Consider the following 15161-nt stretch of genomic DNA (forward strand, 5'->3'; position numbering starts at 1 on the left):
TTTTAGCCTGGATTTCACAGAAAGAGTTATGTATGTTGCTTGTAAAATCATACAAAAACAGTGCAGTCCTGTATTTCAGAGCTATGGTAAATGAAAACAGTGACCCAAAGCACGTCACATCTAATAAATCAGATTAAATTAAAGTCAGTGGTAATCCATCATCTTGGATGAGTTTAATTGGAATTCACATATAGCACAGGAGTCTACAATCATCTAAGCCACTGCATATTATGCAAATACACACACTCATACCAAAGGTGTTTTTTTATAGGTGCCCTTCAAAGAATGAAATTTTAAGCCATTTGGTCACATTTGGAGAGCTAAGGACAGGAAATGCATTTACCGTTTTATCTACGGAAGCACTCCTGGCTTGGGTCGCTCATGAAAGGAAATTGTTATCATAATGTATACATTGATTGCTCTCGGCTGAGTTCTTAGATTGCAGACAGACCATAAAAAATCCTCCAGCACTGGCAGCAAATTTTTAGTTTATGGATATTCCCCCATTATTATTTTGACTTTAGTTGACTTATTCACCTATAGCGGTTGCCATCAAAGGCAAGTTGCCATTACAGTGACCTTTCTTAGGTTGACACTCAGCAGAAAAAAACAATTTTACCACTACTTAGAGACCTCTGACATCGCTACATAGGCACATTGTTGAAGCACAGTCCACAATAGACAACAGCATATGATTATAGACAGAGGAGGTAACAGAATTAGGCTATAGATATGAATGTCATCAGTCACAATGCAATGTCAAATAGCTTCAGAAAGAAAATGCATTATGTCACATAAAACATTATAATGAGCGCTGGGAAAACACTTCAGAATCCCATTGTCAAGAAAACACTGAAAGTGTTGAGAGCTTAAAAAAAATACCGTTATTGTTTTGATTATTTGGGTGAGGGGTAGTTATGAAGTGTTAAAGCAATGATTTACAAAATAATTTTTTTTTATCTTTTTTAGATTTAGGAGCGTTTAGTATACTTAAAGCACGTAATCATGCACTGCTAAAAATGAGACAAATTTTAAAAAATATATAAACCCGTTGAGTAGTAATGTAACCTACCCTGGGTTGTTTTAACCCATTGTTGGGTAAAATATAAACATTTCTGTGAAATGTTGAAAATAACCCAAAATTTTACAGTTTCACACCACTGTGTTCCACTTTTAAACATTCACTTATTTTCTCTCTCCCAAGTTACCTGAAATAATGAATCTTAGCTGGCCTGAACTTGACTCCAATAGAAAATTCAAAGTTAAGTGTTTAAAATTGGGCAAGTTTAGTTTGGATCAACTAATATAGAGGGTTTCATCGGACGCACGTGTGGTAACGCTAGGTATTTGTGAAGGTTATAAAATATCAAATGTTTTAGTTAATCTACGGGTTGTTTATTTTGCTTGTTATATAAATAAACTACGTTTAAAGTACTTTATTGTTATTTATTCTTAGCAGAGTTTACCGAAAGTTATGTGTTTACCACGAAAGCCGCCTGTTTATGTTGTTGCTGAAACCGTGTATAGAAAATTATTCATATATCACTTGAGAGAGAAAAACTGATTGAAAGTTAAAGTGGTTAAAGCTCACGTAACACATGCTGTTTCTGAATTTCTGATGTTAATCTGCAGTACCTACAGTATAGAGTAGTATTACATCCTATCTCCGAAGAGTCTTTAGGTTAATCAGATTTATAATAGAAATATTAGCTTTACCGAATCTTTCCGATAACGTACGAAAAAATGAAGAAGGAGGAGTTAGACCGCGGGAGGAGTGAGTACGAGTCATGCAATCCTATACAACACTGTTTAACTTATGTTCGTGTCATTATATAATATGCACGCGCCTATTTCCAACATAAGACAGAAGTCTTACTTATGCAACTCATGACCCGGTTGGGAAAATCCAGTGCATCAAACACACACGCAAAACTCCGCTGCTACCCCGAATAATAAACTATATCCATTGTTTTCATAAGGCTGGCTTTCTTCTTTTTACATCTAAAAACACACTTCTTTTTTTGTGCCATTGTTGAGTTTTGAAATTACACAAAGCTATGTGGCGTGATATGATGTTTGCAACTTTCCGAAACTTGTACGAACCCTGGTGAAGTGCATTCGGCACAAAAATACTCTGTAACAACTGCTTTTTTGACACTTTGCCTACGTTTAGCATGAGGAAAGAACTCTATAACTCTGTTAATAAGTCAGAATGCATGAAATACCATTGAACCACCTCTTTAAAAACATTGATGTAATTTTGTTATTTAAAGTGTATTTTTCATACTTAACAGTTTAATTTAATAGCCATCTTTTCTTCTTAGTTTCTTCAGATCTCAGCTAGATTAACATTTTAAAATAGACTCCGTGCTTTCTCATCATTATGTTAAAGCTGTTGCCATACACCATGTGTTTTCACGAATAAGATTTAATTGCAAGCATGCATTCATAAAAAAAAATTAACAATAGTTCATTTGAAGCTGATCTAACTGTAATACCTCTTAAGTAGCTCTAGATGCAGAAAATGATTCCTCATTATGATGAAGATACGGTTGCTTACCCTAGATGTATCATATTAATTATGAACTATGCTAGTACGACAAAGCTGAGTGTGTTGCTTTGATTTTTCTTTTCAATAATCTGCTGATAAAGTTTTGGTCTGTTTGGCTTTATCATCTCTTGCTATTGTGCCATACCAGATCCTATTGAGTTTTGAGACCATTGAAACCCAAAACCTCATCCCACAAGTGGTGGCAAAAGGCGCACCGATCTTAATTCAAACGCTGGCGTATTTAAGGATTATGAATGCTTGTCTAAGTATGAAAAGCAATTGGATTTAAGTTATAATCTTATTTCAACCCCTTGTGGAGTTCTGGAGCTTTATGTTATTCAGCCTGACTGTGATGCAGTCGGTGCAAAGAAGCAGCGAGCCGTCGCTTTCGCCCTCTGCAATCTGTTTGTTTTAGTTTCACCTGAAATAATTCTGGATAAACTCGTTGCCTTAATCTCTTTGTTTGAAAGATGAATGTAAGTTTTCCTAACGGCCCAGTGGTCTGTGAATGTTCGCCTTATCACTTCCAAACAGAGTTGTTTATGTCTGTTCAGGCTGTTCCAGGATCAGCTGATTTACTTACTTAACACACACATACGTGCTTGCATACCAAGAAAGACATGAATATTTAATCTATCTTTCTCTGTTTCTCATTCTGGTGTTGTTCCTCACATTTACTCTTCTAATCATGGCACACCGGAATCTCCTCTGTTCTGTTTTTCCGCTGCCACCTGTCAACCTGCTGTCTATTTAAATACCAGCATAATTTTTCATCCTAATGACGAAACGTGCAAAAACCTCCCAGCGTTCCACACTTCCTGCTGTTTTTAATGACAATTCTGGTAACCGTTAAACCTTGTTATGCAAGATCATTTTATTTGAACAATACAAGGCATCATGAGAGGCTGCATTTAAAAACATTAATGACATTTTTAAAGGACTCACTTTTTTTCAGTATCAACATTCTGCGACTCATTAGGGCTGAAGTGAAGAGAAATCTTCTTATTGTAAATCCCAGACTTTTGTCAACACAGTGATGAATAGTTTCTGATATACCGTGTAAAATTGCCTCACAAGCTGCAAGTGCGGAGCAATTTGTTAGGTTGACGAGTACCTCCATAAATCACCTCTTTTTCTCGGATGAATTGATCAAATCAGGCCTGCCCATGTGAAATGAGACGGCATGTAGCCATGGATGCCATGAGGATGAAGAAGAGGCTGTATTGAGAGCAGCGAAGACACAAGATATTCAACATAATACTGCCTAACTCTTTTTCTCTGCACAACTTTCTTTCATCTGTGATCAGTATGTAAATATATTCCACCTGTTCCTTAAGGACGGGGTTTGTGTGCATACTTTGTTAAAGCACTGTTTGATCATAGTGAACTGGTTGGGCTGCGTACGCGTGATGTTGATTCGTAAGCCATTTGGCTTGAAAGGTAGATTTGAGATGTGCCATTGATCTTAAGAATCTCTATTAGTTCCAGTTGCAAGGTTGGAGAGCTGATATCAGTCTTAAAGTTAAGTGCAATGGATGCCTTGATCTCCTTTGCCATGCTTATGTGTACTGTAGATCCTTATTATTGCTTGCGTCAACATTATTGAGTTTTTCTTTGGCAGGTACAATGTTGTAAATGCAGATGAAATCTTAGGCAAATCCTGGTTAGTGGTTTATGTCAAACTGATATAGCCTGGTTAGCCAGACCTACATCAAGATGTAAGGTCTGGCAACTCTTCACACAAACGGCTCAATGCAAGGGGCGGGATATAAGGTTGTCCCTCAAAATGCCTCTGCACGCAATAGGATAGCGCTATGACGGATCAGAGCAACGAAGAAGGTGACGTAGTTACCGTAACCAGTCGGCAAAACTCCAAACACATCTTTCTTGCTTAAAAAGGACTTCAGTAGGGTTTATTTGCTCTTCTCTCAAAGAAAAACATAAGTCTAAGTCCTCCAGAGTCGCGGCCAAAGCCGCTTCAAAAGATAGCTGTTCGCCAGCAGCAGCAGCCATTCTCTGTTTTCAAGTAGGAACCGTTGCAGCTCTGTCGTCATCATGTTAAGCCCGCCCCACAGACGCTACACACGATGTGATTGGCCTGACCAAATTTTGGTTTTTGGAGCTGTTAAGTGTATTGTGAGTGCCTAGACTAAACCCTGGCAGCAAATATATTTTGCGGCCGCTAGGGTGCGTCTAGATTTCTAGGCTAAAACTGATACTGAATTATCACAAAAATTTCATCATTATTTAAACATTAATGTGATAATAAGATATGATGCAGTTATGAATTAAACAAATTAAACAAGCAGTCACACAAATATTGTACAAGGCAACAATGCACAATACTTTTTTACTAGTATAGTTTTTCTATACTATTTACTAGGGCTGGGTATCGATTCAGTTGTTCCAGATCGATTCAATTTCGATTCACAAACAGAAGTTTACAAGTGGGTAATTAATAAAAAGAAATTAAAAGCCACAACACTAACCTTGTTGTCTCTCTTGCAAAATCTAAAATGCTTCCATTCCTCTTACTTTTTATATGAAGGTAGCATCAACGTTGATGAACCCCCTTAAACCGCCATTTTAAGCACTGAATGAAAGAATGACAGGCTCCTTGGAAACATCGCGCAAGGCAAAAAAGAGGGTGACATCTAGTGAAGAAGACTAGTAATTTGATTAACGTTAATCTTACGTTCAATGTTTGCAGAAAAAATATGATGAAAAAAATCGATTCTGCTCTTTGAGAATCGATTCTGAATCGACCACGTAAAAAAAAAACGATTAATCGAAAAATCGATTTTTTTGCCCAGCCCTACTATTTACTCCTATCATTTCATACCTCATATCATTTCCAGTCTGATCTCACAAGAAAACGTACATATTTTACGAGTTGGCTAATTTGTATCAAGTCATACGAAGTTCGCAAAATCGTACGATTCTCCTGAAAACAACAACAAAACCGAACCCCTATCCCCACACCTAACCCCAAAGTCACAGGGGTCAAGGCAAATCGTACCAAAACTTACCAATGTAGTCGTATGAATTAATACGAATTAGCCAATGTTAAAACGTAAAAACGTAAAACGTACATTTTTATGAATTCTTGTAAGATAGAATTCGTCATTTAATACCTATGCTGTTATTTTTCATCTGAAATTTTTAGTTGATAAAGTCTGAGTAGCCTGCATGTTCGAAAAGTCACACTGTAAAAAAAATCCGTAAAAATTGCAGCTGAGTTGCCGGTAATTTACCGTAGATTTAAATTTATGTTATTTACTGGCAACATTTTGTTCAAAGTTAAATGAACATTTAACATTTACAAGTCTTTGTCTTTACAGAGTAAAACTAAAAAACAGCATCAAGCAAAACATTCTGGGAAACAAAATCTGAAGCAAAAAACAGAAAAAGGTTGATGATGATTTCTGGTTCCCAGAATGCTTTGCATGAGGCTGTTTTTGTATAGTTTTATTCTGTAAAGATAAAGACTTGTTAATATTTAAAATTTATTTAACTTTGAACAAACTCTTGCCAGTAAATAACATAAATGTAAATCTACGGTAAATTACCGGCAACTCAGCTGCAATAACATTGAAATTTTTACGGACTTTTTTTACAGTGCACGTTATTTGAGATACTGATTCATTTTTTTAAAATACTTTTGGAGCTTCTGTGTGCCAACCTTGCTTTATATTTTTTTAAGCTCCAAATGATGTTTTCTTAAAGGGACACTCCACTTTTTTTGTAAATATGTTCAATTTCCAGCTTCCCTAGAGTTAAACATTTGTTTTTTACTGTTTTGGAATCCATTCAGCCAATCTCTGGGTCTGGCGGTACCACTTTTAGCATAGCTTAGCATAATCCATTGAATCTGCTAGTCAGCCCTAAAAAATAGCATTGCCCTAAAAAATAACCAAAGAGTTTCAATATTTTTCCTATTTAAAACTTGACTCTTTTGTAGTTACATTGTTTACAAAGACCGATGGAAAATTAAAAGTTGCCATTTTATAGGCAGATATGGCTAGGAACTATACTCTCATTCTGGCGTAATAATCATGGACTTTGCTGCTGTAACATGGCTGCAGGAGGCGCAATGATATTACGCACTGCCCGAAAATAGTCCCCTGCTATTGAAAGATACTAAGGGGACTATTTTCGGCTTCTGCGTAATATCATTGCGCGATTCTAATGGTCAAATCAAATTCAATGGAGTATGCTAAGCTATGCTAAAAATAGTACCGCCAGTCCCGAAGATCAGCTGAATGGATTCCAAAACGGTAAAAATCAAGTGTTTAACTCTAGGGGAGCTGGAAAATGAGCATATATATTTTTTTAATTTCCCTTTAACTTTAGAAATCAAACAACCAGCGTGTATTTTGTCATCAAAGTCACATCATGGCATCTGTGGTCTCTTGCTTTATGGTATTAGTTAACAATTCTTTAGTGTACATGTGTGACCTATATATTTAGATGTCACTTTTTGGCGAACTTCTACATTTTCATTTGCACTTGAAATTTTCTACGTGAAGAGGAAGTTTATCATTTTCCTCAACTGAGAAACCTTTACTTAAACATCTGTGAAAGACTCATTTTCCAGGGTGGACCCTATGCATTTCAAATATGGCTTTCTTAGTTTAGATGAAAGGTAAATGGTAAGTTTGGATAATAAGATTGAAACAGCCTGGTAAAGGCACCAAGGGGTTCTGGTGTTGACCAGACTCTAATCAATTGGGAATGCAGAATGGAGGGATGTGAGCACCATTGATTTTGCTCTTCTGTAGAGCATGGCCAACACAGAGTGTTAAAAGCCACTTTCCAAATAAACAAACTGGCACACCACTGGGGGTTGTAATAAGAAACTCAAATGCCATTTCAAACAATTTCATCATTCCAGACTTTCTATTGCATTGTGCGTAGAGCAGCCTCTGAATGAATGCGGCGGGTTTGAATGGCGTTTTTGCTACTGAGACAAATACAACTGCCTTACAATTGTCGGCCCATTGGTGTGTCTGCAACCGATTATTTTTTAATAATGCTGTCATGACATGCATAATTTTGTTCTCAACTTTAGTGAAATTTAGCTTGTTCTCAGTTATTAATGCATTCATATATCTGACAGAGACCACCCCTGATAAAGCTCTAGATCTGGGACCTGTTCACAGCAGGCTGTGTTTCCACAGTTGTACGTTTGAAATTTCTTCAAATGAAGTAATAAAGCTACTGTCTACAATTTTTACAAACTGTCTGGTTCTAAAGCTTTTATCATTTTTTAACTTAATCTTTCACTGTAAAAAAAATCAGTAGAAATTACAATGTTATTGCAGCTGGGTTGCTGGTAACTTACCGTAGATTTAAATTTATGTTATTTACTGGCAAGAGTTTGTTCAAAGTTGAATAAATTTTAATTATTTACAAGTCTTTATCTTTACAGAATAAAACTATACAATAACAGCCTCATGCGAAGCATTCTGGGAACCAGAAATCATAATCAAACTTTTTCTGTTTTTGGTTCAGATTTTGTTTCCCAGAATGTTTTGATTGATGCTGTTTTTCTAGTTTTATTCTGTAAAGACAAAGACTTGTAAATGTTTAATGTTCATTTAACTTTGAACAAAATGTTGCCAGTAATAACATAAATTTAAATCTACGGTAAGCTACCGGCAACCCAGCTGCAAATTTCTACAGAATTTTTTTACAGTGTTGTTTTTATATTTTTCATCTTTTTGGCATGTATAAACTAAACGTCTCCAAAAACACTAATTTGCTAGCCTTCTGGGTCTGACCCACAGAAAATGAGTTGGCTTCTGTCGCTTAACACTGTTTACTTGTTATGGATTTACTGTATGTCCAAAAATGTAATCCAAGAATCTGTTTGGCTGTAAATCTTGCCACACAAGAAGATTTTGTTCAGGTATTTTGGGGCATTTTTTGCCAACAGTATGTTGGAAAAAGGACAGAAAAGTACAGGGGTGAACGGAGTCAGCACAGGACCTAAAGTCTGGAATCGAACATTGAACTCAGGTTGCTGAATGCATGTTTGTACTAAATATTGAAGCATTGCCCACTGACTACACTATGACAAAATATTTATATTTTTGGTTCTTTATTTATGAAATACAGTCAGACAGAACACAGTAGGTTTAATTTAAGTGTTGTCTAATAGCTTAGGGGTAAAGATAAGCAGTAACACAGATGAATATATAACCAATGTATCCGATTCTGCTTCTTTGGTAAAATGGACATGGTTTATGCTCAAAAGGGATAACTGAAATGAAATACTTCTGAATGAATTAACACTTTTATTAACTGGTGAAGCTATTTCAGATGAATAAAAAGGTATAAATTCAGGTAATCAAATGCAACCTGATCTCACAAACTTCTGTCTTATAGTCACAGAATATTTTGGTCATTTATCCGTGTCATTATCACAGATCTCCGGCTTTTTTCGTGTCCGTATCACAGACTTTCTTTTCCGTGTCTTTTACCTATTGGTTACTCAGTTGTTTTTCCTATTTTTAAATCATTGTCGCTTGGGGTTAGATTTGGGGTTTGGATTAGGATGTCACTTTAACTATTGGTTTATACTATTTTTTCCTGATTTTTAAACAATTGTTGTCTGGTGTTAGGGTTAGAGTTGGGGTTAGGATGTCATTTTATGTAACAGAAAGTAATTCAAACCCAAACCTAAGCAACAATGTTAAGAAAATAGGAAAAACATTTGAGTAACCAGTACGTGAAACTGACACAGAAAAGAAAGTCTGTGATACGGACACAGAACAATGCGGAGATTCGTGACAATGAAACAGATAAATGAGCAAAATATTCTTTGACTATAACATGAAAGTTTGTGAGATCAGGCTGTCTAAAATCTTTGGGAATAAGGGATGTACAAGTTATTTTCCAGCTTCACATAGTCTTTGTGCATGGAGCAAAGTCCATAAACAGTTTGATGTTCTAGTGTTGAAAACAAATCCCCACAGCCATGTATCAACATCTAGTGGAAAGCCTTTGCAGAAGATTGAAAGCTAATATCCTTCATAGTCTGCACTCTGTTTTGTATGTTATTAGGCAAAACATTGATCTGAACTGTGGTATCCAGTTTTCATCAACACAAATGCATAATTTTAAGCTCCTTAGTAACTCCCATGTTGGATTCTTTTGACTTCCTTTGTTCTATCATCTTTAATTATATGCTTGTTGTTGTTATGTTTTTTTATTTATTCCTCCCCTGCCCTAACATGGAGTATTAATGCACTATACGTGTGTTTGTGTTATTCTTGTAGTGGTATACCTGGGAAGAACTGTGGTAAAATTATTCTCACTGCGGAGGAACTAGGAAACTGTAGGGTAAGTAAGCAGTTTTTATTTAATTCTTGATTAGAAAGTAAATTTTTTTTAAGATCAAACCACTCACTGTCGAACTGCAGAATACATTATACCAGAAATGATTTGTAAATATGAAAAGTTATCTTCACAGATGGGAAAAAACTTCAATAACCATTTGAAAACCAAAGATATATTTTAAAACCTTCATTTACATTTTGCTGACAGATATTGATATTCTTTCCCCATTTGCCCAACCCTCCACCAGAGGAATTAATAGTATAATAAGATAGTAGACAGGGATACATTATGAGATGTATTTGTAGTGTGCAGTTAATAATGGTAATAGGAATTATTAACAGCCTTTTATAGGCATTTCTTTGTGCCATAAACTAAATGAAAACCAGACTCCATGCTGATTGAGCAGCAGTCGGGCTTTAAAGACAAACATTACAGCGTTATTGCCTACTGGGTGCTGTGAGATATTTTTGAACATGTACAAAGCGTGTGTGTGTCTTCATTTGTTCTCACCAAGAGTACATACTATCTGTATTTTGAAACCTAACTCTGAATCAAAGGGTTATGGATTCATCAACAAGGTTTTTCATAAGCATCCGGTACACAGTTGTTGTAGCAACTAATGTCACAGTTACAAAAAGTAAAGAAAAGCTGAGTTCTTAGAGTGAGATAAAGATTTTTTTGGACGCAAACATGCCAGCGTCTCTGAAGTCCACTTCAAAGATTTGCTTGCTCAAGGATTAGTTTAAATCCTGGGATGTCTTCAAAAGCAACAGGTGTTTGGACACGTTTCTTGTTAGAAGTCCTGCATTGATCACTTGTGTTAAGAACACCACACTGGTCAAACTAACTTGACAGAGTCATGTTATCCAGCATTTCATATTCAGATTATGCATTTTAAATTAGTTCTGGCGTGTCTGTCTCGATTGCTGGTGGATATAAGAATCCATGTAAGTCACAGTGAATAGCACTGGATGGATGTGATAAGAGGCTTCTTATAAATGCAAGAGATGGCTTGCGAAAATGACAAGCATTAAAATGCAAATTAAGAGCACTGGAATAAACCTTATGTGGAAGTCTTCTGCACTTGTTCATGATAGACCATGCAAGATTTATTTCATAGTTTAATGGTTTTGTTTTTAGTGACATTTAAAATTTGGTTCACATGCACAATTTTTGTTTTTAGACAGACCTGACAGACCTTTTAAGCAATTTTAGTAAGTTAAAGGGACATTCCACTTTTTTGAAAAAATGCTAATTTTCCAGCCCCCCTAGAGTAAACATGGCTGCAGCAGGAGTCGTGATATTACGCACTGCCCGAAAATAGTCCCCTTGGTTACTTTCAATAGCAGGGGACTATTTTCGGGCCCTGCGTAATATCACTACGCCTGCTGCAGCCATGTTACAGCAGCAATGTTCTTGATTATTACGCCAGTTTGAGAGTATATGGATTGTGCTAAGCTATGCTAAAAGTGCTAACGCCAGACCCGGAGATCAGCTGAATGGATTCCAAATGATAAGAATCAAATGTTTAACTCTAGGGGAGCTGGAAAATGGGCATATTTTAAAAAAGTGGAATGTCCCTTTAAAGGGATGTTAGTTTAGTAATCCCTCAGACTGATTCACTGTGATTAATCAGTGAATGACTCATTATACTAATTTAATTATGTATAAATATTACAATCGTGACTCAATAACTTTGATTCTGTGGCCGGTTAATTGAACTTGCTCATAAGTATAATTTGTACATGTGTGTATGTGACCTTGGACCACAAAAACAGATTTTTTTGAAATTGAGATTTTACATCATCTGAAAGAGGAATAAATAAGCTTTTCATTGATGTATGGTTGTTAGGATTGAAAATCTGGAGTCTAAGGGTGCAAATTTTTTTTTAATATTCAGACAATTGCCTTTAAAGTTGTCCAAATGAAGTCCTTAGCACTTCATGCTTTCACAAAAATAAATGTTTTGATATTTTTACGGTAGGAAATTTATGAAATATCTTCATGGAACATGATCTTTACTTAATATCCTAATGATTTTTGGCATAAAAATAAATAAATATAAATTATCGATAATTTTGACCCATACAATGTATTTTTGGCTACTGCTACAAATATACATGTGCTACTTAAAGGATTAGTCAATTTACGTAAAAAAATCCAGATAATTCACTTACCACCATGTCATCCAAAATGTTGATGTCTTTCTTTGTTCTGTCGAGAAGAAATTATGTTTTTTGAGGAAAACATTACAGGATTTTTCTCATTTTATTGGACTTTAATGGACCCCAAAACTTAACAGTTTGATTGCAGTTTAATATTGCAGTTTTAACGCAGCTTCGAAGGACTCTAAACGATCCCAAAAGAGGCATAAGGGTCTTATCTAGCGATTTTCATTTTTAGCAAGAAAAATAAAAAATATGCACTTTTAATCCACAACTTGTCTTCTTCCTCCAGTTGTGTGATGAGCCAGCGCGACCTCACGTATTTGCCTAATGACGTCTAAAGGTCACGTGTTACATTTATGAAATGCACATTTGTGGATCATTTCAAACCATAAACTGACACAAAGACATTAATTAGTATCATTCGACATACAACAACGTCGGAACGGCCATTTTTCTCCACACTTGTAAACACTGGGGCATAGTTTCGATACATCTTCTGTGAACTCTTGATGTGATGACGTATTACGTGAGGTCACGCTGGCGCGTCACAGGAAGACGAGAAGTTGTGGTTTAAAAGTGCATATTTTTTATTTGACAAAATAATGACAATCATTTTGCTAGATAAGACCCTTATGCCTCGTTTCAGATTGTTTAGAGTTCTTTTTGAAACTGCAATTTTAAACTACATTAAAACTGTTAGGTATTGGGGTCCATTAAAGTCCATTAAAATGAGAAAAATCCTGGAATTTTTTCCTCAAAAAACATAATTTCTTCTTGACTGAACAAAGAAAGATATCAACATTTTAGATGACTTGGTGGTGAGTAAATTATCTGGATTTTTTTTTAAGAAAATTGACTAAACCTTTAAGGTTTTGAGGTCCAGGGGCACATATTTATGAAGACATCGCAGTATACAGATGTTGTCTTTCGTTCCCGACTGGGTTTCTCTTTAATTCTCTCCAGAATATATCAGGATGGCAATTTACCATTTTTCTATCTGTCTAGTAAAATTTACACTGTCACCAGTGATAGTACTTATTAAAGGGCTGAAATAGCAGCACAGAGTAAATTACTGCCTTTCTGGATTGTAAATGGCTATGTTACATTGGCTAGAGGTTCAAACAAACACAAACTCTCAAAGGATTGCTCATTTGAGCAGTAAATTGCACATACACGCTGGCTCACTCATGCTCATTTCAAATGCTCAAAAGTCTTTTCCCTCTGTGAGGATAATACTGTATATAAGTACATCTGCTTGATAAATGTATTGCATGGGTGAATAAGGTACATCAAAAGATTTTACGAGATGTTATGAAAGCCTTGGTTTTGATCAGGTACATGCGTAGAACAGCTATAAGAAAAGGAGAAAAGCCAGCAGATTGTCAATATCATCAAAAGTCTGTTTCGTTTTAGGAATTGCTTACAATGACCAGACGAATCCACAAAAGTAAAAGTCAAAATAATAAAAGTCTAAAGACTTACTTTGCCAAAGGCAGACAGCTTCAGCTTTGATGTGAATCATTATGACTGACTGTCATTTAAATGGTTTACTATTGCTGAAGGAAACATTTAAGGGACATGCCACTCATGCCATGTCACTCCTAAATTTCTAAATTTGCAAAGGCAGGCTTCAAAACTAGCATGGGTCTCGTATGGCTTTTCTCTTCTTAAATTATTTGAAAGTACTGTAAATTAATCTTGCCACTAAGTTCCTATTGATGGGATTATAATCATTATGAGTCCAGATTGTTCATACTCCAAGTCCTTCAAACATACAGTTTCAGCTTCTGTCAGGAAAAAAGTCAAGCAAATGTATTCTAATGAAAGCGGGCCATTTCACCATTAAATATGTGGTGAATGGTCTCCAGAGCAAGAGAAACCCACTGGCTATTCTCCCTTCATATTCATCAGTGGCCATATCATTAAAACTAATCACCTCCTCATACCACTGAGACCCCACATCATACCATTAACTCTAATGACTGTGGTCTCCATTGTGTTAATCACGCCCCTTAGCCGAAAAAGCCCACAGCAAGCAGGATTAGACTGATGTCAGTCATTACTGCAGTGTGCAGTGTAACAACACATTGGACAGCAGGATACTTTAGAAATGTGACCATGTCGGTGAAATCCAGTCTTATAAAAGTTTGATTTCAATCTTTGACATGACCTTACTCTGTCAATATGAAATAGATCATTTCATTTTAACAGAATGTTCTTTTCACTATGTTAGATCTTTTTACAGACTTGGTGATAAATTGTCTATTTTTTATTCTCTCCAACTCACTCTTCATTCTTTACTTCAGTCTAAATTTCATCATTGCGACTGGCACTCTTGATGCAAGATGGTGTTTAGCAGCTAATTGGTTCGTAGTGTGCCAGCTATGGAAGTGTTGTTTGCAAATGGCAACCATTTGGTTATAAACAGTTTTTTTCTATTTCTGGTCCTTAAAAGTAGCAGTGCAAATTATTTGATCCCCAGGGAACGCACATAAATGTTTCCCTTTAATGCTCTGTAATGCCGAGTTTAGACTGCACGATTTTAGCCCTGATTTTGACTCGCCGACAGGTTTTGAGAAATCGCAGACAAATGCCTGAAATCACAAGCAAATCGATGCTCGTGCACCCGAGTGACAGTCACACAGTGTGAATTATCAAAAACGCGATCTGAGAGAATCGTCAACGAGTCGCCAACACCCGTGAGATTCAAAATCGTGCCGTGTGAAATGTGTTTTGACTGGAAATAACATTGGCGATGACCTACAGCCAATGAGAGAGCAACGTACAGGGCAGCTGGAAGTTCGGGGAGGAGTCTCCCCAACCATTTTCTCCTGCATAATCTTTATTTAGTTTTTCTGCTGCAAATGAGCGCACATGCAATTTGTACGGTAAGCTTCTTGCAGGCTACCATTTTTAATAATAATCCGTTTCTCACGTGAGAACTCCTGTTACTTCTCTCGTGTGCGTTTGGTTGTGAGATGCAGTGTTGGGGGTAACGCATTACATGTAACGCGCATTACGTAATAATATTACTTTTCTGAAGTAACGAGTAAAGTAACGCATTAATTAATAAATCTAAACATTAATATTTGAGTTAC

The 15161-nt window shown here is 36.1% G+C and overlaps 1 protein-coding gene across 2 annotated transcripts in view; it reads left to right on the top strand.

The window, feature by feature from the left end:
• The window catches only part of cpne5a (copine Va), an 84754-nt gene that overhangs the window by 34975 nt on the left and 34618 nt on the right, over window positions 1–15161 (top strand). For both annotated transcript variants that reach the window (XM_065246991.2, XM_065246992.2), the window contains one exon: window positions 9835–9898. In XM_065246991.2, coding sequence (XP_065103063.1) covers window positions 9835–9898 — 64 coding nt within the window. The remainder of the gene's footprint in view (window positions 1–9834; window positions 9899–15161) is intronic.

The sequence above is a fragment of the Paramisgurnus dabryanus genome, chromosome 11 (assembly GCF_030506205.2).
Source record: "Paramisgurnus dabryanus chromosome 11, PD_genome_1.1, whole genome shotgun sequence".
Taxonomy (NCBI): Eukaryota; Metazoa; Chordata; class Actinopteri; order Cypriniformes; family Cobitidae; genus Paramisgurnus; species Paramisgurnus dabryanus.